Here is a 25472-nt window from a genome sequence, read left to right on the forward strand (position 1 = left end):
GTGGTAGTTTTAAGTTGTACAGTCCTCCTTCCCAGTATCAGTGCTGTAACCAACACAAAGCAACAGTATTGCCCAAGGAAATTAAAGAGTATGCCTTGGATTACATCCTTGGTAGCATTTGTATGCAAACTTGATTTTGTTCCCAGTGCATTGTACTCTCTATGCTCAATTTTTAATGTCAGCGAAGTAGTATTGCGTAATGTAAAGCCTTGAAGTCTCAGGCTTTGAAATTACAATAGAGGTAGCATGTATCACTTACTAATGTGTGCTATTACTGTACAAACATTAGCTTCCTGGTTTGCCCCGCCCCCCTGTGGCTGAAGGCCTGTCCTTTCATACTGGAAGAAATTCATATTGTATAGAGAGGACAAATCCCAGAACGAGTCTTTCTTACTGAACTGGCTTTAAGGCCTAAGGCAATGATGTCTTTTGAATGAAGACTTTCCCAGTGTAATCATACCCACAAAATCTTACTTAGCAAGAGCTTCTGGTGTTGGCTGTTGTTTTGTGCCCTCCGGTAAGCTGGCTTGGATCTCATTCTTTCTCAGAGCAATGTCATGCCTCTTGCCAGCTCTGTGACCTCCTGGGTCAGCTTGTGAGCTTGATCTACAATCCATTAACAGGATGCATCTGCTGTATGTAGTGGGAGAGAGGCCACACTGTGTTACAGTTGGGAGAGGTTTCCAAGGCTGCTCTAAAGCCCTGTTTTACCATAAGGCTTTTTTTCTAGCTGCAGTTGAGTGTTATCACCATCTTCCATCATGTCATTTGACATGTGTGGTCCTGAATTGGGGGATAAGAAAACTGAGAGTATTGTCAGAGCAAAATGTCTGTATCTAAGAATAGGGGGTCAGAGCTCCAGGTCTGACAAGTTGAAGAAACATTCATTTGAAGATTTAATAATATTCCTAACTTTCTAATGTTCATTTGGACAGGGAACTGACTTGGGTAATGGTGGGTAAGTTTGAAAAGAATGGTTTTAAATACAGTGGTCTATCATAGTCCCTTATACCTTTAATGCTCTTGAGATAACTTAAGTTTTACCTTTCCCCCCCCCCCATCCCTCTAATAGTGATTTGTCTGGTGGGTAGGAGGCATGGGTTGTAGTTTTTTGATGCCTGCAATTTTCTGTTTAATATACATCACAAAGCCAACAGGATTCTGGCTTTTTATCACTGAAGAATTGTCCATTCACTCCTCATCAAAAGTAGCTCTTAAGCATAGACTCAAGTCTTAAACCCATGAATAGATTTTTCTGATTCAAGTAAGATGTACACCTTCCTGAAATTTCTTGGATTAGGGATAATGTAGTAAGATTCTCTAAATTTTGGATTAAAGGGAAAACAGGAAGTGCTTTTCCAGATGTGCAGTCTCTGTCAGTAGCCAAGATGTGTGTTAACCACTGGAGAATCCTTCTGTGACTAGAAAGCTGTGTTGTTTGTGTATATTTCTCCTGTGTCATGGAATAGAGTAAATGCCCATTATGTTTTTAGTGCTATTCAGTCTAATTATATTTACCTGTAGCTACAATTAGTTGAATTAATGTCCCTTGCAAGTTTTAGGTCTCTTTTGGTACAACTCTTGAAGCTATGGAAATTTATTTTTTTTTTAACTTCTGTCACTGGACAAAAGCACCAGCTCTTCTGTAAAGTTAAGCTGTCATTTACAAACTGTAAACAAGGAGGAATTTATTGACATAGCTGTAAAGACTAGCATGGGCTCCTTTTTTTTCTTGTGGTCTGTGCTTTTTTTTTTTTACTGCAGATGTGAACATGCCATCAAGCTATAGTAGTTGGTGACAGATACTCTGTTTCTTGTGAAAGAGTTTTCTGTACCAGGAGACCACATGAAACCTAGGAGACAGGGTAACAGAAGTTTCTTGTTTGGGTGGGGTTTTTTTGTTATTACTCTGAACCATTCAGAGTGGATTCACCAAGCATTATGTGGATGTATGCTCTTTTCTTTAAAAATAATGTGCACGTTACAACAAACAGCACCCTAAGCAAGCTTTTCTTAGGATATATCAGTCTTCTCCATCCCTGGCCATGGGATGATTCTTATATGTTACCACTTACATATGGTAAAGAAGAAACAAACCAAGCTCTTTATGGAAGCAGAGGATGCTGGTACCATGTTGTCCTTTGTCTTAAATTTAATTTTAAAATGTCTTTGCCAGGAACTGTGTGTGTGTGTGTGTGTGTATGTGTAGAACCATGAAAGTTAAAATACTCATTCACATCAGGGAATTGAGTGTGATGGTAATAAAAAGAATAATGTCAGATTTTTAAAATTTGTTAAAGAACAGAGAACTTTATTAAATGTTTCAGCGCTTGGTATGTAGCTATTCTAACTGCCACTTATAATGGAATAATGTGCAGACTAGGTATGTTTGCCAGGTGTTGAAAGGAGAACTTGTAATGTGAATATGTCACAAGAGACACACACTGATGTCAGTCCTAAAACATACAAGTACCTGGATTGGGAGAAGAAGGTGCTTACACTTTTCTTTTCAAAGTTAATAGTCTGTTAATTTTTAGCTAATTTTGATTTGTTGGTTTTTTTACAACTGTGCATATCTCTGTGATTTATTTCTGTTAACTTGTTTTTTTTAATCTTCTTTATTTTAATGTGTGCTGTTTGCCCATAAAGGGATATTACTCTATGAGCCCTTGTGATGACGGATATGTAAGTGTCTATATCTTTATATCCTTTCACATTGCCTGCTGCAGCCTGTCACAGTCCATATTTCTCTTCATTTCACAATGTGTAACAATTTTCTGTGCGTTTTAACTTATGTCATTAACTCTATGGTTTATAAAGAGCCAAAAAACCTGCAAGGCTTGGGATTTCTGCATGGAGAACAAAATAGAAGTTCTGAGTAACTTTATGGTTTCATAATACACATAACACAGCATGTCAACAAAAGAGCAGCTTTGTCCACAACTTTTACACGAAACACAGCTTCTTTGTACTGTGCAGGAAGTAATTGTTTCTTCCATATGAACATCAGTGTATATAGTATACAATGTCTCTGAAGTATGCCAACACCAGCTGATCCCACACCTTTGAGTAAGCAGGTAAATACTATTGCTTAAGATAATACAGCAAATTGAGTTGTGCTCTCCTATTTTTGTATTTTTAATTTCTAAAGTGAAACTTTCTTTCTGTAGTAAATATTATCAAGTTCTTTCATACAATTAAAATGGATCCTCTTTCACTGAAAACTGAAAAAAGCAATACGGTATTCTGTGTACTGCCTGTGACTTCTGTAACCCAGATGGAAGTTTGTATTCTGGCAATATTACAAGTACACCATGAGTATCTAATTTTGCCCATAGTCAGTGCATTCTTTGCAAAGAGAGGAAATGAGTCTACTTCTCAGTAACTTGGTATGTAATCAATTCATAAAAGTGATTGACACCAATTCTGAAAAATGTCAGTCATTATTCTACTTTAAAGTAATCCATATTTATATTTTTCTGCTTTCTTTGGGTAAAACAAGATTTCACCTTTCAAGAAAAAGTGAACTTTTTTCCAGATGTATTCTTCATCTGGAATTACAGTAATCCCTGTGGGCACTCAACTTCCCACTTAAAACGACCTTTTTATTTTGAGAAATAGTCACAGGATTATTGAATGCAATGGACTATTGCCATTATGTTACACCTATGTGCTGCTTTTTATCTTGATGTAGAGAATACTATCCACATTCACCTGTGTTAAAAGATGACCTGTAGCAAGCAACCTGTTCCTGTTGATTATGTGAATGGTCATAACGGATACTTTTTGCTTGACCTTTAGCATTCTGTTCCCTATCACAATGGTTTGTTTTGAGATTGAGAAAAGTTGATTACAGATGAGAAATTATGAATGCAGTGATCTTTGCTGAAGGTTTTGCCCTTATGCAGGTAGCCTTAGTTATATGTAGGTTTATACAATGTAGAATGCAATAACTTACAACACAGAGTTATTTATAATTTTTTTGCAAGCTATCTGACTCTAATTCTGAGGTATTTCTTGAATACATAGATAGACTTCAGCCTCCCCTTGCTGTTTATATGTAGCATTTTATTCTTTTTGTGACACGTTGTCTTGTCATTACATTATCACATAGTATTACAGTGTGTCTTTTTAATGTACACTTCAGATGTCTTAGAGAACCTGTTTTATACGCCAAGTGGGAAGTTTTTGTAATGGCATATCTCTAGTATAAGTAAGAAAAAAAAAAAATTAAAAGCATTTGCAGATCTTCTTATGAAATAAATTTGCATAGCCCCAGTAGACCTGCCAGGTTACACAAGCTTGGAGTCTAACCTATCACAGGCTGCATGTAGCAGTCTTCTTGTCATTAGCATATAACAAATGAGCCCAAAGTAAATTTGTGAGTTCTAATGGTATGTACAAATTTGCTCAGACTTTGGTTTTACTCTTCACATATTCATCTCATACCTTTGATTATTAATTCTGAATCTGCATTGAATTTACATTGACTTCTTAAAGCACGTTTTCAAAGTGGTAGCTGAGGACAGAATCTGGCTTTCAACTTTAGGTTTTAGCATATTATGAATATATACATCAAATAGCAAAGTGGAGTTGGTTTGAATAGAGGGCTACAGTATTTGATAAAGTCAGTTGTGGTTTTGGCTTGCACATGAAATACATCTGTTTTCTTTCATAAATACTGATTTTATTTTTTGTCCCCTTTGAACTTTTTTGTTTTATTCCATGCTGTTTGTATTCATGCCTTGCTTCGTTCAAAAATGAAGGGCTGCCATCTGTGGCTAATCTGCATGGTGACAGTATTACTTGACTTAATATAGCACCTGGTTTGGCTTTGGCAAGAACCAACACAAACATATAAGCCATACCCCATGATCCTACCCAAATGAGCTATGCTTGGGCTGTTGTTTTCTTGTGTTTGTTTCTTTTCCTTTCCTTAAGACGCCTAGTTTTTTGCATGTGTTTCAATTACGACAGATGATTCTGTCTCAAGATAGGTTTTGCATGAAAAGTATTTTGTTCAAGATTAAATCCATGAACACTGGGAGTCGTGTATTGCAGATGAGTCATGTATTCCCCATGTTCTTCATGCTCTTTCATTGACTGGCAGTTTAAAGAATACAGTTACTCAAAAGTTTGAATTAATATTTAATCTGTTCCAGGAAAGGTAAGACTGGGGAAACAGCTTGGGAGAAAATGCTGAGGAAATAAATGCTTTTTATTCTGAGAAAACTGGTAGTAAGGAGAAGCTACATAAACTTGGCTGATTGAGTCATTGTTTGTTCGTTTACATGTTGGATGTGTAATGGGGAAGTTGCCTGTTAGCACTGCCTTTGACTCTGCCTTTCAGCCTGTGGCCTTGGATTCATCACCTGGAGATGAAGATTGTAATGTTTCTACTAACCTTATAAGACTACTAAGAATTTCCTTACTATAGAGTGCTTGGAGGGCTATGAATGCACAGTGCTGATGGTTTTACTTTCTCATGTCCAATTATTTAAAAGCAGCTGTTATAAGTAAGTCCCAACTTCTCCGCACCCAAATATTCTCTCTCAAAAACACAGTACAGTTGGAGTTTTTGCACTGTTGCCACAGCAATGACAAGATACCATAGTTCAGCATTTAGATTTGAGAATGGACACCAGGAGAGAGAGGGGGAGAGAAAGAGGAACGGATCTGTGAGGATCAAAAAAACAAGAGGCCGAAGTAGGCTCTGTTCTGCCTGCTTCTAAACTTCAATATTAACCTTTTCCTCAGTTAAATGTATTCCTTTGTTCCTAAAAGTAATTTTAAAAGGCTTCATGTTTTTAAAAGTCCAGTTTTAAAAGCATATGGCTAAAGTTTTGCAAAGAACTTCAAAAGGGTTTTGTTATTAATTTAGTGGTAGAGCAGGTTTTTGTTCCCAAGAATCTCTTGCTTTTTCTTTCCGTGGTAGCAATGTGTTGAGAGGGGTGAAGGCTGGTTCAGCTGGCAGTCCCACCAGGAGTAATGCACATGGAAGCTTGGCTTTGGATCTGCTGTGTACAAAGGTAGCGGTGAAGATGATGACCTTTTTCCACTGGCTAGATTACATATCTTAAATGACGTAAGTGTTCTGATGTAAGTAAGCCCAAGAGCTGATTTGCAGGACCTGGCTGTATTTGAGATGTGGTTTTCCTTTTGTTAAAGCTAATGTGCAAGTCAAGAAATACAGCTTAACACAGCTTTTTGGGGTTAGGTTATGTAAAGATCTTTAACTCAGTAAATATCCTGAGATTGGGACATCTCAGATCCATACCAAAGAGGAGAAACGGAAACAAACTAACAAATACTACCCAGTGAAATGCGAAAGGAGGTGCTGAGGCTGAAGTGTATTTGCTTTAGTGGGCTGCCTGCTAGCACATTTACCCTTCCCCGCTTGTATGGGGCAAGGTGCTTTGTGAGACAGAGAAGAGCACTCTGCTTTAGGAGTATTAAACTAAGTTAGAATTAAATGTTAGGATGGGTCTGTATTTCACTCTTTTAATTAGAAATGTTACTGTGAAGGAAACAATGACATTTTCATCAGAGTATGGGTCGTAGTCCCCAGCCTTAATTTCCACCTGGGTCCATAACCCAGTACTTCCTGTTGCCGAGACTGCTTCTTCCAACTGGTCAAATCTGCCAGCATTAAAAATGAGGCATGGGGCTTGGTACAAACTGCTATGGCGTGTCAGGGGTATCTGCTCATGAGCTCTGTGCCTGACAGATGCCCTTTGACGCTGGTGCTGCTGCAGGAGGCGGCGAGAGCAGCCAAGGAAGGGGTGCCAGGTGGTGGCAGCCAGACCGGCAGTGGTCTGACAGCAAGAGCTGAAGGGACCATGGTATGAGGAAGGGAAAGGCTGTTAGAGTTGCGGGGCTCTGAGGGTCTGGGGTGCCAAGGGGACTCTCAGCAGCAGGGAGTGAGGAACGGAAGAAGGTAGCGCTGGCCTGTGTTTAAAAACGAGGATAAAAAGATGTGGTACTTTTTTGGTGTAGGTAGACTACAGAGCCAAACTGTACTAAATGCTTTGCTGTGCTCCATCTGCTAGCTTAAAAACTAATTTGGAAATTAATAGGATTTTGTCCTCCTTGATCTGATTGATTTTTTTTTTAAATCTGAATGTTTTTCCAAGTTAAGTTTCTGTAGTTTGAAATTCATAAAAGCTTGCAAAATCTTAAACTTGCCAAAAGGTTTTATTTGTGTAGAAGAATGATGCATGTATCTTTACCAATTATATATCCTTTAGTTAGATTTTGGTTGGAGTACATGCTTTTCTTTCTAAAGCAGCAAAGAAGTGGTGGATAAAAAGGACTTTGAGAAGCAGAGAGCTTCTACATCTATACATAAACACATCTATTTACTCTTAGTGACCTGCTCCATTTCTTTTCTCACTACTGTTCTTTGTCTCACCTTTTCATCTTCAAGGGCGGCTTTGTCCTTTCTGTTGCTTTAACATACTAGAGTCACTTTCTTCCCCATTTCCTTTAATGGAGGAGAGTACTGAGGAAGTCAACAAAAAGATTTGTGATTTCATTGCGCACTCAAGTACAAGATGATAGGTTCTGACTGGAAAAACAGTTTTGTTTAAACAAAAGTTAACTATTGATATTGATCAAAAATGCTAAGGAAAATGAATACAAATAAATGAGAGGGAAACAGTTTAGGTAGATATGAAACTTTGAAATGCTTTTCTATTGTGTAAAATAAACTATGATTTGAGAACTGCTGTCAAGACAGGTTAATTTCGAAGTGTATGACCTGTTAATTGTCTATTGTGTACAAGTCATTCATTGACTTAAACATAGTATAAATGCTTTCCAATGTGCGTATAAGCTTATTTCACATCTAAGAGAGCAGTTCCTTGTATTACGAACGATACCCATTAAGTAGTGTTCAAGAATATGTCAGCTGCTGTAATTCAATATTCTCTACGATATTTCTTACTTTTTGTCTCCTAAATCCCTCAGTTTTAAATCTGACAATAGACATCGATTATATAGCTCCCATTGAGAGAGGCTAGGTTAGAAGAGAAGACCAGTTTTAAAGGCATAAGTGGTAATGAGAGATTTTTTAGAAAGTGAGTGTGGAGATCAACACAAAGAGATGACACTGAATATTCTGCGAATATGGCACGTAGTTGACATCAGAATGCATGATATGAAGCACTCTTATGCCAGAATTGCTGCTGCTTGGCTCGCTTAAAATTCACTGTAGCAAAAAATATTTACTGAAGCAGACAACTTTATGTGATGCTGATATTTTAAAGTTTTGACTTGTGCAGCAATGGTGGCTGCAGATGCTCTGTGTCACACTGCATCAGAGAGGAAATATCCAGGCTTAAGCTGAACTTATCCTAGGCAGAACCACTGAGGATGGCATTCTGTTCCATATCTGTTTTATCCATACTAGAATAAATAGTATTTTCTTTACATATTAATAGTTGCATGTAGGGATCTATATTAATAGCAACATGTACTCTGATAACATTTGTGTCAAAACAGAGAATTATAGCAAATTTGTATTAATACATGGTGGGTCTCCAGTGAAATATTGTTGCAGCTTTAAGATATTAAAAATGTTTAAGTCAATAAATGTGTTTAATGAGGTCTTCATCTTCTTCAGTGGGTTTTGGATCCTAGTTTCTACTCCCATTTTTTCCTTTTATTTTTTAATTTTTCAAATATAGGTAAATTTTGGAGTATGACAGTGAAGATAGCATATCCAGATCATAACAAAAGAGATTTTTACTCATGAAACACTTTAAGGGAAAAGAAGGATAAACATGGAAGTCTTCTCTTTCTTTAGCTGCGTTTCTAATTTACAACATAGGTTTTATAGGAAAAGAACTGCAGAACCTCAGTGAAAGAATTCCCTGTGGGACTTCATTAGTAACATTGTTGGTGTGAAATTTGTATTAATCTGTTGTGATTTCTTTTTTCTTTCTCTTTCTGATCCAGGCTTCCACAATGTTAAGAGCATCTTTAGCGCCTGTGTAAGTAATTATTGCTGAACCTCATTTATTTCAGTATAGAGGAGGAATGAGGGGTTAATGAACTGAAGTGCATTTCCAGTTGCCTGCAAATGGGAATCACCTGTCCTCTGCGTGATCTCAGTGAACGTTGTATTCATATCAATATATTGTGTGATCTGTATTCTTCTATTGGGGCGGGTTCAGTAGCATCCTCATTTCAGCAGGAGGTTGCTAATTCTACTGTAAATCTGCCACTCCACACCTGTGAGTTGGTTGCTGTATTTTCTTCACTGTTTCCGCACAGTACAGTCCTGTTGTACTTGGTTTGCTTCTCACAAATCCAGGAAAAGGGGGAATCAGTAATGTGGGGTTTTGTGTGCTTCAAGTTTAATTTTTTTGTGACTGACTTAATAATTTTGGCTTTTAAGATTGAATTGAGGTGGTATGTCTGAGGTGAAAGTTTTATTAAATTTTTGAGACACTGTTTTGATCCTTTTGTGGTGTTTACAAGATAATTAAAGGGACAATTATACATGTAACAAAATTTGTTTTGAAAAGTGGCAAGATAGGAATATAGGAGCAAAAATTGTGTAGTGGAATATATTTAGATCTTAAAGCATTGACTGGAAGCAATTTTGTTAAGTGAAACTTCTACTGCCGTGTTAAAACTCAAAATAGCAATAGTGCTGGTACGTGGGAGGTGGTCCTGTAGTAAATCTTATGTTAAGCCAGTGTACTCCAGCCCGTAAAAATCCATTCATCCTACCACTTTTGCCTTGGAGAAGACATTTCTGTGTACATGAGTGCCCAGAGGTGAAGTTGGAACTGCAGCTTCTTTCTGTGTCTGTTTATAACCATGTGCTAAGAGCCACAAGCTGCTGCCCTTTGGCCTTGCTGTCCACACAGGGCAAAGAAGGATGTCACTGCACTGTTTTGTGCCACTAAAAAGCTCAGACCATCAATTGGTTAGTTGTCAGAGTTTAGTATGTGGAAGTTATGATGGTAAATGAACTGCATGCATGGTGACAAATAAGTCCATGTTTAAAAAAAATCTGTTGTTCTAACATGGTAATGGTAATAAAAGTAACAAAGGTGTAAAAATATGGAAGCTCCTTTCCTGAAGCAGACTTCCTGTTTTGGCTCTTCTCACCTCAGTAACATCAGCTGCACTGAATGAGAGAGAGTTTTGATGAATATCTTTCCTGTTTGCATTGTAGGAAGGTGCAGGATGTACCATTGTTGCCCTCTTTGGATTATGAGAAGCTGAAGAAAGATCTGATTACAGGGAATGATCGTCTCAAGGCCTTCTTACTGCAGGCTCTGCGCTGGGTAAGGGCTGCTGCAGAAATAAAGAAATAGGTCACTTCTAGAGGGATCCAGACCTAAAATCTATCTTGTGAGCAAGATGATTGTTCTGGTGATCTGTTCAGCATTATAGGCAACTTCTCTCTTTGTCAGTGAAGCTTGGTGAGACTCTTGAGATGATGAAGAAAGCCCAGGCAGTAGGTGTGTATTTGTAGCGGTACTCTCCTTGTCAGAGGAAACCCAGATAGGAATTCCTGGGATCTTCAGTGGAAGTAATTTCTGATGCATCTTCAAGGAAGTTGTTGTTGGTTTAGGCAGTTCCTTTTTCCATATATTGCCCTGTTGTAGATGTATATAAATATTTCTGTATCAAAGAAATACCTGACTCTAATCAGTTTTCCTTTATAATTAAGGTATTCTACAAGAGCCTACATTTTGTTTCATTTGGATCATGTAATGACATTTCAGAAAAATTAAAGGTGACAACAGGAAGTTACGTTTTCCTGCTGAAAAGGAAGCTGATGGGTTCAAAGTGACAGACATGAAAGATGATAATAGTGGAATTCTGATCAAGCTTCAATGTCCATTTTCACATTAAAAAAACATCCGTTGGATCTGACCAGTGGTTACTCTAGCCGAGTACTCTGTCTCAGATGTTTTAGAAAAGTGCCACATCTGTTGCTATTAGAGGGGCTTTTTAACTTTATGGGAAGTAATGCTGTATCCTTCCGGTATGGACAGTGATGACAGCTCCCAAATAACAGTTTTGTAGTGGATCACTGAGCTGAGGTCAGGTCAGTTCATTTCATCTCTTTCCCTTAGATCACTGTGAGGTTGAATTCCTTCTCCCCATGAGAAGAGGTTTCCCAGCACCTTTAAAATCTTCAGTGATCATCAATTCACATTACCATTTATTTATTTGACTGGTTTACTTATTTATCTTAGCGCTTGACAACGTCATATCCTGGAGAGCAGAGAGACACTGTCCTGCAAGCCTACATCAGTAATGACCTCCTGGACTGCCACAGTAACTGTCAGGTCAGCTGGAAAGGGTTTTCCTCCATGTTGTATGTGATATTGCTCATTTGTTTGTATGAAGTGCTGACCAGAAAAATTTATCACTCTCTGGAAGGGAAAAAAAAAAAAGTAGTAATGCCAAAGTCATGTGATACATCTAACTTCTGCATCTCAGTCTTTAAATATAATGGGCAAAGATTTGCATTATGAGAGCTCGCAGTGTAGATACAGTTCTTGTAGACAAGTGAAAGTTTGTTACCTCTTGTGGTGCTTGATGTCCGTGAGTTGAGAAGAAGCCTGTTTGAGCCCCTTACTTAGGAGTTAGCTCATGCTTATCAGATACTACGTCTCTGAGGGATTATGTATTGTTAGATAATACTTTCAATCCATTTCACTGGTCTAGGATAAGAAATAATTATGACTTCAGTCTCAATACCTCTATGTTCAACGGTATTTCCACGAATTTGGAATGGATTGTTACCTTTCTTTAGAAAGGGGAATTGCTGGTATGTTGATTTTGAAAGGTTGCTTCAGTCACTGATTAATCCAATATTTTTTTCATTTGTAATAGTGAATTTTGTGCATAGCTGAGTTCCCCAGTTGTTTGAAGCAGTGGGCCTGCGTTGTTACACTGTGGCTTCCCTTGTCATTGCAACAGTAACTTCACTAAAAAAGTTAAACGATTATTAAATCAATGATCTGTTCTTCTCCCTGTAAATTTCTGTAAGAGAAAAGTTATGTATAAGTAATGCCTGAAATAAAACAGATTAAAATAGTTTGCAATGCGGTGTTCTTGGTAAGTTACTGAGCTGCTTTCTCACACTGTTAGTTGTCAAACAAAAGCATTCCTATTCAGGTAACATTACTGCATTTAAGTTCATCAGCAAAATTAATGGATTTTTTTTGTCACCGACTAAATATTAATTTTAGATATCATCTTTAATTGATAACTGTGTTGGTTCATTATAATTCTCACCCTATACCATGGAGCTTAATGGAGTTTTAACAGACTGAGCTGAGGAGCTCTAATTTGCTTATTTGTTCATTTTCTATCTCTCCCTCAGCTCCCTGCCAATAGAAAAAGAAACTGGGAAATTTTAAATCATATTGACATTATTTAGGATATTGATATGCATTCAAAGTTTGTTTGCTGTGAAAATTTAATGAAGCTTTTGAAACATTATAGAAGACTAACTTTGTTTTTTCCTGCTTTGGCGAGTTTTTATGAATGGTTGCTTTCTTTTTCAGAGAAGCGTCCTCAAATTATTACATTCTAAGAGTGAGGTAGTCAGACAGTATATGGCAAGGCTCATCAACGCTTTTGCTTCGCTGGCAGAAGGTAAGAGACTTGCTGAAAAAAAAAGACAGCATTTTCATATAATGCTGGCTTATAGGTACTTCACAAGTCACTGTATGTGGAAATTTGCACCCTTTTTCTATGGTTTCTCTGTCTTTTGTTACATGCATTCAAAACAGTTTTTCAGTATCTCAAAAGTTTTCACTTTGACACTGTATATTCAGCATTTCTGTTGTCTTTTGATGATTTGTGGTCTATGTGGGAACTTATCCAGGTGCTGCCATTAATATAGTCCTCAGTCTCTTCATGAGGGTTTAAAAAAAAAAAAGAAAAAAGAAGAAAAATCCCTATTAACTAAAGGTTCTGTAGGCAGACCTGCTACCAGGCTGTGCAACAGTAGTTAGGGCAGTTGCTCTTGCATCTTCCTGGTCATCGCCTGTATAAATCTTTGTGCATCATGCTAATTGGTTGCATATATATGCAGCTTTTTATCTCCGCCTATCCCAGATTTGCCCTTGGTTTGCTGCTACTTAAGGAGCTAACTATTGCTAGGAACTGAAATCCCATTTAAAGTCAGTAGCAGTAGGGCACCTAACTTTCCTGAGCTCTTTGGATATCTCTGTTCTTTTCCTAGAGTATACAAAACTGTGATAGATCAGAAAGCATGTACTGAAAGAGGAATGGTGGATTCTGTGTGGTACTAACTTGGCAAGTGGGGGCCTCTAATGCCCCAAGTTGGTGGATTGACTGAAACTCGTCTGCTAGACAACTCATTTGTGCAGGTTTGTTTGGGTCTTGGCACAAGACTGTGGCTTGTCAAGAAGAAACTGAGGTCAATTCTGCTTAGTTTTCCAAGGAGAGGGAGCTTTTCTGTCATAAGTTGGTATCTCAGCATCTGTTCTGTCATCGCTTTTTGCACCAGGTCGTGTCTACCTTTCTCAGAACTCAGCGTTGCTGCGAATGCTGGAGGAGAGACTGAAAGCTGAAGACAAGGATTCCCTTACATGGGAGAATGTTCTGGGGACTCTGCAGAAATTCAGCCTCAGGTGATGAAAGCACAGCATGCAGTGGTGACAGGAAGAGAGGAAATGCAGGCTAGTTGGGCTCTGTTCAGGGAGGAAAGAAGAGCACTTGATTTTCCAATAACAATCATCAGAACCTCTGATGGCTGATGAAAGCAGTGTCATTTATTATGGAGAACTCAGTTTTGCTGACTGAATTAACCTGACTTCCTAACAGCTGTCAAGACTCAAGTAAATGTACGTCTCCTGCCATAACCTTGTATGCTTTATATGTATTCCTTAATTGAACAAAGTGAAAATCTTAATGTAGAAAATTCTGAAGATCCTACATAGAAAAAAGAGTTGCATTACATTCCAAAAGCACAAGGTTTTCATTATCCTTTCTGCAAACATTTTTCAGGGATTACATTCTCATCCTGTTGATTCTCTTTCACAGAGTTGTCTATATGTGGGCTGTCTTGTTTCTTACTTTTACATTAGCAGTCTGACTCAAATGCCCACCACAAAAGAAATACCATGCAAAAGCAGTAAAGGGCATAATGTTGCTCTCACTTAACAAATAAAAGTGATCTAGGAACTCTCTTTTCACAGTACTCAGGAAGAATATTCAGCCCTGAATAGTTAACTAAATGTAAGGAGGTAGATGAATGTGTTTAGCTTGTTAATTTCGTTCATGTTTTTTTCTAAATTAAGACTGCAAGTGATGGGGGCGGAGGATTATTTGTTTGCTTCGGCTTGTTGAAGAATGAGGGCTGCTTTTTGGATTTGCCTCATTTAAAACTTGTCTGGATGAAGCACGTGTAAATGTACTTTGGGTAAAATTCTGCACTGCTTCCTGACATGGTACTTTATATGTATTTGAGATGAAAGAGAATAAATCTTCATATTCTACTGTTTGAAATCCTAAACCAATCTTAGAGAAAATTATTTTTCTCTTAAAGCATTTGTTGACAGTACAAGTTTGAATTTTGGGGCCTAGGCACTAAGCTACTAAAAATTTTAAAGTTTTCAGATACTTGACATGAGGGCCTTTTTATTTTTTTTTTTTTTAATGTGTGGTCAGATGCTCCCTTGTTTTGCTCAGTCCATGGCATAGGCTTAGTGCAAGATCCAGGGCTGAGAAAGTGTATGAGCTTTCAGGAGCAATCCAAATCTCAAGTACTAAGGCCAGGAAAATACCTGCTTTGATCTTTGTAATTTAGATTTACTGACCATTGGAATTAACATGATTAAAAATAGTGTTCTTCTCTAAGACCTTTCTACCAATATATGCTTCTTTTTTGTATTGTAAAGCGAGAAATTTCAGTTGTAGGAGATCACAGTTGACCACCTGGCACCTTATTTAGTTCTTCAAGGGCAGCTACTGTCTGAGTTGAAAGAATACCTGACCTAAGAATCTCTAGAGAAAAGACCAAATAGATTTAAGCAAAAAATCTCATTTGTCAAATCAACAGTACAAAAGTGCTATAGTGCTATGGCTACCTATGATAGAAGTAGTAAATAATTTATTTTATGGGTCTGTTGTAGGGTTTTTTTTACCAATTTTAAGACCATTGAAAATTCAGTTTTAGGCAGAGCTAGAAAACTAGCTTAGAAAACAATGAAGAAACTTACCTCAGCAGTTTACAGGTTTTAAAAAAGAAAAAACAAAAAAACCCCAGCCCACCCAACAGCCTTTTAGTCCCCTAACCCTATGGGAATCTGTCTCTTCAGTTTCTTCAGGCTTAGTTAATTACTTAGTTTAATTGACTCTGACAAAATGGGTAGTTTTGGGGTTTTCTTTGTTGGTAGGCTAGTGTATAGCAGGTAGATGAAGTAGGGTTTTAATGTGCTTATATTACTTATAGATGTATTTGAAAGCTATTTGTATTCAGTATGATTTTTGTAGGCTTTTTGTTTTTTAATCCCAGGCGTGCACTGCAGTCAGCAATGATCAAAGATGGGCTCATTTTCTGGCTGGTTGATGTTCTAACAGATACAGATTGCTTGTCTGATTACACACTGGAGTATTCTGTTGCCTTGCTCATGAATCTTTGTCTGCGGAGTGCAGGTATCTTACATTTTGAATTATACCTTATTCCAAGAAATGGATAGGGAAGATTGTGAATCCTTTCTTCTGATATACCTAGATTCTTTCAAATTACTATCATTAGTAGCAGGGATGAACATGGACAGAGATGCTGAGTGTTATGATCATGGACAGAGATGGACAGAGTGTTATAACCAATACTTGTGAGTGGATCTCTTTCCCAATAATCCCAGACTATGGAGGTTAGGTTCACCAAAATCTAAAGAACTGAGAAAGCAGTTAATCAATGGAACCCTCTACGATTCGATTCTTTTTTCATATCTGTATGTGGGGACTGCCATGCCTACATTCCAGACTCACTTTTAAAAGAAGGACACTTTATACTTGTGTAAGAGATCTGTTTGTATAAAAGAAAGTCAGAACTGAGTTCATCAGTAATGACAAGGTGCTTAACCTTCACCTTGTGGAGTGAAACACTTGCGTGCTTCACTTGTACAATGCAGAGAAAATAAGGTCCTGTCCATGTCCAAGAGACTTAAAAGAGCTTAAAGTTTCCTCTTAAAAAGGAAGGTAAGATGAGGGTGAAAAATCAACTGCTTGCCATAAGCAAAATAATGCCATTGTTAAACTTTTTTAAATCCCTTTGTGTTGCATCTTGTCCAAGGTTACAACTGTATAAATCCAGAGTAACTCCACTGATTTCAGCTCAGTTATGCTGAGCAGCATTTGGCAGGAACAAGGAACAGTATTGCTCTATGTAAATTATATTTAGTAGTGATTTTAACAAGTAAGAGAGAAGCTTACTCTGATCTGTTACATTTTTTTCAAGCATATTTATGTTTTCTCCCTTTGCAGGGAAGAAAATGTGTGCAGGGATCGCAAACCATGTGCTCAAAGTTCTGTCTAATCTTCTTGGCCATGAGAATCATGAGGTATTTGTACAGCAAATTTTGGGTTAAGGAAAAGGTGGAAAGAAAAATTAAAGATAAAAAAAGCAAGAAAGGAAGAAATGGAAAAAAGTTAATTGGTTTGTTTCCTTTGTTAAACCCTCTTGTAATTAAGTTGCATGAATTTTTCCTAAAATTCACACTTACGTAAATGCTATTTTATCGGGCACTGGTCTTTCTAGACATAATTATGTCTTCCTTTGCCAAATGTTGGCAACTAAGAATGAAAGTCTTCTAGATGCATAGTTATCATGCAATCCATGTGCCTTCTTGACTGCAGTTTCTGATGCTGTTTAAATCAAATCATCTCAAGCTTACCTAGTTCATGAGATGAACAATGTGTGGTACAAGCCATTATGCAAAACATGAGGTGCAAAGAAGCGAATTTGCTAGTGGTTTTAAAGAATGTTATAAGCAAGCAGTACACTTGTGACATTCAAGCCCTAGTAACTTTTTATCTACCACTTCATTTAACCTGCCACTTAACTCTTCTTTTCTGTCTCCAGACACACTTGCATCTTAGATGCTAAATTAAACTACCTCAGAGGAAAATGCTAAAAACTATTCGTTATTTCTACCTAATGCTTTTCAGCACATCCCTCTAATGTCTGCTGGCTGCTATATAAAGCATTGCTTCAGCTGTCTCTGCAGAGGGGCACTTCTTTAACCATGGTGTAAATTTTAAAGCAGGAGAAAATGCGGGCATATATTGTATGCAGTTGAAATCATAGGGAAGCAGAATTTTTACCAGGGTATTCTAGAATGATTCCTTGATGATTGTGCAAGGTGTTTGGGGACTTCTGGTAAAAATTAAATATAAACTCTGGTCTTACAAACGTTGTGTATAAATGTATCATCAGGTTTTTTGTTTATAACTTAAACTGAAAATAGAGAATAAATTTCAATTAAGTGTTCAGTTCATGTTTTATGAATTCATTATTAGATGTAGATCAGTTCTTTACTAGCACTGTTGATTAAGGTTAAACTTGGCATATCTTTATTGGACTCCTTCACTAGCTTTTTTTTTTATGAATTATGAGAGTTAATACAGTACATACTAATACAAAATAACATCCCAGTCCCTGGACTGAAGTATTTAGAAAATGCTATCATACTTGAAATTTCTCTCAGAGGATGTATTCTTACAACCTAGTTTGCACCAGCACAGCTGGTAGAAGTTTTGTTATCAAAATCCAGGGCAAAAGGTAATGCTTTTGGGTGCCAGGACAGTTTTCTGAGAAGCTGTGTAATCCTTGTGTAAATCCCAGTCGCTTATCTTTCCTTGCTTCCCCTGCTCCCAGCCTAGCTCATTGTTCATTTTTCCAAGGGTATGGACAGAGGATGCCTGGAAATCTCAGTGCTCCAAAAACTGGCCAATACGAAGGGTCACATAAGTACTGATAAAACTAGTTTGACAGATCTGGTGGCTTTCACTAACCATAATGCAGAGCTTTCATGCTAGCTGTTTTTTTGCCTTTCAGGGACAGTAACAGGCAGCAGAGCAAGAGAATGTTTTAAGCTGCTACAGCTTTTATCACCCTGCCTAAGGCTACAATGCTTGAAGCCTGTCTTGAGTTCATTGCTGACAGTCTTGTCCCTGTTCTTTGTCCTATTTTTTTGTACTGCCACTAGTGTTTGTCAGGAACTAAGGTTGTTTTTCTGCTTTTCTCTTTTTTTCCTTCTTTTTTTTTTTTTTAGGGTAGGTCAATTGACAAGAATACATTTTCAGAAGGGGGGGCGGGATCGGCATGCAGCACTACTCATTTAGATCAACCACATCACAGTATATTTGCATCCTAAAAGTTCACTGTTTCCCAAGTGTAAATTTTTGCAAATGCAGGCGAGCCTGATTAAACTCTCTGAACGTAGTTGTTCTGCACTTTCATTCTTAAATTTTGCTTGTAGTCAACTGGGGTGAATGTAAGAGTTTTTCTTAGTGGTATGGCTATTTCTTCCTCTTAGATACAACCATACGTGAATGGAGCGCTGTATAGCATTCTTGCTATCCCTTCTGTCCGAGAAGAGGCCAGAGCAATGGTAAGAAGTGCTGCTTTGCATAGCACAAAGATCAGCGCATATGCCAAGGATGGCATGCACGCAGGGTAGGAACCATGGAATTTGAGAAGGGAATCCACAAGAGGCCCTCCACCTTGGATATTCAGGCAGATGTGAATGTAGGTCTCAAACACTTTTGCCATATTCGCTGGTCTTTTCCCAGAAGTGGATCCCCAGTAGTGTGAAGGATTCTTTCTAAATTATAAATTAAAGGTGTTATTTTAGAATACTGTTGTCCATCTAGCATTTCGTAGACTTGATGTGGCCCAGGAGATGCTTTCATCTGACCTGCTACTTCTTCTCCTTATTTAACTCATTCTGCACCAGTGAATAGCCACTAAGAGGATGAGTTCCTCTTTCTGCTTTTGTTTCTGCCTGCTATAGACATGGTTAGCTGGGGGAGGCAACAGGAGGAGGGTTTTAGCAGAACTAGAAATTGATCTCCTGTGAAAGTTAGTTTAATGGTAGTGAATGTATTTTAACTTCTGGATTTGAAGAAGCCATTCCTGGGATAGCAGTGTATCTTTGTATCTTCAGATCTAACCTAGACAGTTATGCAGGCATAATTGTTGTCAGATGTTTTACCTCACAGAGCACAGAGGATTGGAAATCATCTTAAATGATTAAAGACACAACATCAAGCCTATAAGGGGCCACAAAGAGAGAAACTGGGTTTAAGAGAAGGTCAAAGTTGGTCCTGCTTTTTGCTTTCCTTCTCTGAACCTTTTGCTATTGTCTCTGTGAATGCAAGTTTGCCCTTTTCTGTTGACTACTGTGTACTGAGTTCAGAAGGCAGAAGCAGCAGATCTGTTGTAAAAATTTGCCTTTCCCCATGGATACTTCTGTATTTAAACCTAGAAGCAATCTAGACGGCATATTTCTTTTGTCTTTGAGAAGTGTATGGAGGGAGTGCTCAGAGCTGGACACGGTGGTTTGTTTCACACTGACTCTGTTTCTCCTGACAAAACAATGACATTTTATCTAACAAAACTCTGTCACTGTGGTCACATGAAATACTAATCTATTTTCCACTATATCTGTTTTCCACTACATCCAGGGAATGGAAGAAATTCTGCGCTGCTTTATCAAGGAAGGAAACGCAGAGATGATCCGACAGATTGAATTTATTATCAAGCAGCTCAATTCAGGTCAGAAGAACAGATGCAGCTATCTGAGCTGTAAATCTTTCACAAAAGCCATAAGAAAGCTCATGTTTTTACTTGGCATTGAAATGCTCAAAGAATAACAATAGTGTGATGGTCTGAGAGAGGGTGAATAGTGAATGTCAGGATTTGAATGTCAGATATATTTTAAAATTCCCTTTTGTGTTACAATTATAAAGAAGAAATAAAAGGCTGAGTGGGTCCCAATCCCAAAGTCTTGGGACTGTAAATAGAATTTCTTTGTTTTCTTTCATGCCAGTGGTCTCACAGTAATGAGAGACTGCTGTCAACTGCAAAAACAAACAGGTGATACAGATTGTAAAAGCAGGATTTAGGGACTAGGTCTGTCTTTGCTCATCTCTTGCTCTGTTGAGGAGTGTAGCTTTTATCTGAAATGGCTTGTTCTGAATAGGGGGCAGAGACCATCCTTTTTGCAGAGTATGTTGATGGGTCCCAGGAGTTGTAGATGTTGTGTTAATACAGACAAGTATGAGGAGGTGGAGTATTTATTATATTTGCTGTTCCCTGTGGCTGAAAGGAAGAGAGAGAAAGCAAATAATGAAAAGGGGGTGAATTCTGATTAAATCTTTCTGTACAGTAAAAATAGAACAAGTTTGATTTGCTTTCTTTGGCGTTTGGAAAGCGCAGAAGACAGCATTTCTTATAGTCCTAGCTATATTGTAATATAGTCCTAGCTATTTGTAAAAGAACAAATAAAGTCTTTAAGCACTGTGTTGCCACTATGCAATATTTGTTCAAAGGTTATAGAATTGTTCCTCTTCTACCTGTGAATAGTATTTTAAAAAGATGTTTTCTGATTAGTGAGTAGAAGTTGAGCGTATAGATTTCCAGTATAAGGCTGGAAATGCCTTTTTCTAAGGAAATGAGTTTGTCCAAATGTTACAATAAGTATTCTGTGTGAGTACTGTCTTTTTACTTATAAAAGCAGTATAATATTGAAGTGTTTGTAGGGAGAAGTAGAGCCTTTTATTAAAAACTAGTTGAAAAATAGACAAACTTGCAAGTGCACACACTTTCATTTAAGTCTTGTCGGTAAAATACACTGAGACATTGTAGTGGAATTTATGAGGGGAAAAAAGTGTTCTAGAGTGTTTCTGTCATTTTCCCAAATATGAATTTATTTCAATGATTTCTAGAATGCTTTATAGGAGCAAATAATTCCAATAGTTGTCCTGAAAAGAATGGGATGTCTGTAGGAGAAGCAAGCTAATTCTTACTCTTGTGAAAGAGGGGCAATAACTACAGATTCTGTTAAGTTGCATGTGTACTCTTACACCATTTTGATTTGCTTTTTTCTAGAAGAGCCATTAAATGATAGTATTGTGTCTGATGATGAAGAGGAAGAGGAGGATGAGGAAGTAAGTATAAAGGCCTTTTGGCATCTTTTAGAAAAAAGCTTACCCTTCTAGACAGAAAAATATTTGTGTCAATAAACCAGACTTTGTTTTTTGGTGCTTTTTTGTTTCATTTTTTGCTTTTATTTAATTATTCTTGCATTAACAAGAAAATTGGATCTGTTTCCATTACCTTTTTTTTCATTTGAATTCCTACTTTTTTATTTTGGCAAGTCACCACCTCTGTGATAACAAAAGGATTATAGCTTGAAGGAAGTAAAGAGATGAGGAGTTAATGTAGCAGTGGAAATTATGCTTTCAAGTAGACCCATTTCAGCAATCAAAAAATAAAGGAAGCAAATGAACCACTATATTGCCAGAATAGTTTATAAACAGATTGTCACTTTTTCTTAACGTATCATTATCTGTTCAGAGTGTCACTAATTCTTTTGCTGTTTAGAAACTTTGAAATATATTTCATAAATTGTCTGTATGTAATGAAGAAAAACAGTAATTACAAATTAAGAAATAAGTACCATAATAAGAGAAAAGAAAAAAATTGAGAAAGTAAGCACGAGAAGCTATATCATAGTAAATATAAACTGCTTAGCTGTGTATTTCCAGCTCTGCTAATAAACTCATTTTATACCAATATTTTGGCATTCTTTAAGAAGTCTTTTTTGTCTTCATTAGAGTAGTGGGTTCCCATGTGTAGACAAAGCAGCATATTTAATGATCTAAATTAACAAGCAAAGCAAGGTGTAAATTATGTGAGGGAAATGTTAAGCACGGTCTTCACTGGTGATGGCTGGTGATGTTGCCATTGCTACATTGCCCTAAGTGCACGTGGGGGTTGAAAATATTCTGTGTAGGCAGTACATGAGAATTTCATCTGAAGGAAGTCTATCACATAGCATTTTTCTTTTATTGAAAGAGTCTTGCATGAGAAGTTTAAAATAACAGCTATGGTAGATGTCCTTGGAATAGTGTTTGAACATATTTAGATAGGTGTATATGTATGTGCATATACATTTATATCGTGTATTTGCCCTGAAGAAGTCAGTGACATTGAGAGTTAGTGATCTCTCCAAAACATTCTTGTATTAGAAATATTAGGGGAGAACATATTTACTGAAAACCAAGTTTTTAGACAAAAAGTAAGTTTTTGTCCTGAACCAACAAAGAATAAGATGCATCAAACTTAGCAAGTCAGTTGCATCCACGTTCTAATAGCTTGTTGCACATTAATACAAATGCTAGTGAACAGCGACAGCCGCGCTACAGCCTAAAACTTGCCCTGTTACTCCAGGGTGACTGAGTGCATGTTGAGCCTTTTATGTTTTGAAAGCAGAGAAAAATGTAAGTATCCCACTTATAAAAGGTGTGTGTGCTCTCAGGTGCCACGGGGTGCAGCAGCTTGCAGGATCCAGCTTTTGCCTGGCAGTGTCCAGGGAAGTTTTGCACTGGTTGCATTATTTAGCTTTCTGTGTTGTGGCACAATAGGTGGTAAACACGTGAACTAATTACCCTTGTGACTTTGCCTAAATTTAGAGCTATGTGGAAATTCTAAATTTAGAGCTACAAGGAAGCTTTATTTAACAATTGGCGCTCCCCCTTTTGTTCTAAGGGGGTACAGTAAACTACCTTTTTTCTGATAGGATTAGGTTATTGTAATTGTTTCACCTCCTGCAGTCCCGAAGTGACTTTTCAATAATCTTTCTACTTCTCCCACCCAAAATCAATGCTTGATGTGCAAGATGGGCTTTTTGGGGATTAATCATTATAACTTCCCATTGTTTAATATGCTGTTTAACACCCTTCAGCTGATGCTCCAAGGTTTTGAGTGCCTTAGGTGTATCATGAGAATCCAAGATGGTGGTATTTCCTCTTGAACTCTAGTATACTTTTTTGAAGGATACAGTGTTCTGTTGAGAAAGCACAGAGATAAGGAAGCCCTTCATGAAAGATATGGCATTGAATTGCATGATGGTGTTGAACACTTTCATTACTTTACCTGCTTTTGGGAATGAGAAGAAGGTGAATTTTCCTATTCAGTCATACCCCCTAGACAAGTTGCTGCTGCTCACAGTCCCAGACAAGGCTCTAGGTCAAATCGTGTTGAAATGCATTTTTACCACTGAACTATCATGTGATTAAAACAGACTTCTGTCACTTCTTACTGTTTGACTCGAAAATAACAGTATGCTTTTGAAACAGAAGTGTCTGAGTCCAGTTTTTCATTAGCTTTGCCATTATAGTAAAAAGAAGTCATCTCATTAAGCCAATTTTAAAACTGTTGCTAATGTAACATTAATTGTGGCACGTTCTAAAACCTTATTGCTGCTGCGAGCTGTAATTCTGTTCTGCTTCAGAGGCCTGGTTTCTTAGTCCTTCAGTTTAGAAAATATAGTATGCAAACAGTGTGGCAGCAAAATGCTACACAAAATGCATAATATTGTTACTTTGTTAAATAAGCAAACATTTGCTGACTCACTGCCTCAATGCTTGGAGCCCTTTTGTATTTTGGAAATGCTGTGAGTTATTGTTCTTTGGTGAGGTTCTGTGATAACATCTGATGTTGTGATCTGGCAACAGAAAGTTTTGGAAAACTTTATCAGAAGTCTTGCCTTTATGTAACTTTAAAAACTACTACAGACTGAATGTATTTCAGAATATGTCCATATATTAACAATTTAATGACATGCATTCAAACTGCTTACCATTATTGCAATTTTTTGCTGATCTACTAAATATCAATATTTATACCTTCACAGCTTAAGAAGACGACTCTTTTATGCAGACTTAGTTTGCAGGTTTTGCGCCAGCTTTTATTGTTTCCAAGGGCATGTGAAGGTTCCCCATGCTCTTACTATTACCTTTCATGGGTTTTTTGCTCTTATCTGTGTTTAATTTAGAGTTGTTGAATTCTGTCTTGGCTTTGAGCAGACCTTGTTGTAGTGACTGCTTTCTCCTAAATACTACCGCCAAGATGTAGTTTAGCCTGTTGGAGGATAATTCTGGGATTTCTAAGGGCATCATACATTCAGAAATTTAAGATTCTGTAATGTGTGCCATTGGAGCATACAAACTGAATTAAAAAAAAAAAAAGTCTGTGTGTATATTGTTGTTCAGAAATAAATTTGCTTTTAGGTTTGTCTGCTGAGCTTTAAATTAACTAGGGTAGAGCTCAGGATGCACTGGCTTCTGGATTACATACCCACCTTCATTATGTTAGCCATCTGGGGTGTGTTGACACCCACAGTCACAGTGCATATTTTCTGGTGTTTAATAGTCTCTCAACTGTTCTATTAAATACTAACTTAATTTATCTTCAGTATATGATCTTTGTATTTGCTTTTTATTTGACTTGGACCATCCATTAAAAACTTCTTTTAAAAGTGAATATATGATATCATAGCTCTAATTCAAAAGTTTAGTTACAAAGTTCAGTTACATTCGATAACTGCAGTGACAATTTATCATACACCTTCTGATCCCACATCACTCAGCACCTGGCAATAAAATCAGTAAACTGCAGTGTGAAAATACACTCCAGCTAGAGAGTACATCAAAAGAGAGAGAGTTTAATCACAGACCTAATCACAGGACTTCAAGCCATTACATTAAAGGACTTTGCTGCCAAAGGCTGCTGCAGCCTGTGAGCAGTGGTGAACAGGGCACCAATTGTGTTATTTCAGCGGTGGAATGATGGCATATCTGTCAAAGCTCTTTTTCTGTACAAGGAGGCAGAGGAAGGACAAGTTCAGGCTCAGTTACCTGCTATGTTAAATAACGTCAGGGAGCAAGGTTGGCAGGGAGGGGTACTGCCCATAAACCAGAAACTGGCATTCTCTGTCTGACAAAACATGTCAACCAGAATATTGGAAAAGGTGGAACCTGAGGAAATCAACGTGATCCGTGAGGAGAGGTTAAATACAAGATGCATGGAGAGAGCTGGATGAGGGAGCAGGGTGATCTTCTGGCTGTAACATGTAATGTTCTACCCCAGCACAGTGTAGGCAGTTTTTTCTATAAAGCATTCTTGAAGAAAACTGTTAGCTCTTGATGCTGCATTAACATACCATATTAAAAAAATTTCCATCAGACTATTTGGAAAGTTCCACTTTGCTACTCTTTAATTATTTTTTCCAAAGTACAGTATATTGTGGAGTTTGGAGTGTAGGGGGGGTTTGTTTTGCTTGATACAGATGGTTGTTGCTTGGTCTACAAGTGTTTATCTGTGTTTTTCTATTATCTGCGTTATTTTTCACACCTACCCAGTTTTCCAGGTAATTAGGAGCTGGTTGTAA

The 25472-nt window shown here is 37.5% G+C and overlaps 1 protein-coding gene across 1 annotated transcript in view; it reads left to right on the top strand.

Annotated features, from left to right (window-relative positions):
- The window catches only part of ARMC9 (armadillo repeat containing 9), a gene marked incomplete at its 3' end in the record, with an annotated part of 65768 nt that overhangs the window by 22441 nt on the left and 17855 nt on the right, over nucleotides 1-25472 (top strand). The window contains 11 exon segments of the mRNA XM_082003736.1: nucleotides 2650-2685; nucleotides 8959-8993; nucleotides 10190-10301; nucleotides 11223-11315; nucleotides 12543-12633; nucleotides 13514-13637; nucleotides 15524-15663; nucleotides 16498-16574; nucleotides 18552-18626; nucleotides 19702-19792; nucleotides 21128-21186. Of these exon segments, the coding sequence (XP_081859862.1) occupies nucleotides 2650-2685; nucleotides 8959-8993; nucleotides 10190-10301; nucleotides 11223-11315; nucleotides 12543-12633; nucleotides 13514-13637; nucleotides 15524-15663; nucleotides 16498-16574; nucleotides 18552-18626; nucleotides 19702-19792; nucleotides 21128-21186 (933 nt within the window).

Source organism: Phaethon aethereus (assembly GCF_964289735.1).
Source record: "Phaethon aethereus genome assembly, chromosome: 9".
NCBI classification, from domain to species: domain Eukaryota; kingdom Metazoa; phylum Chordata; class Aves; order Phaethontiformes; family Phaethontidae; genus Phaethon; species Phaethon aethereus.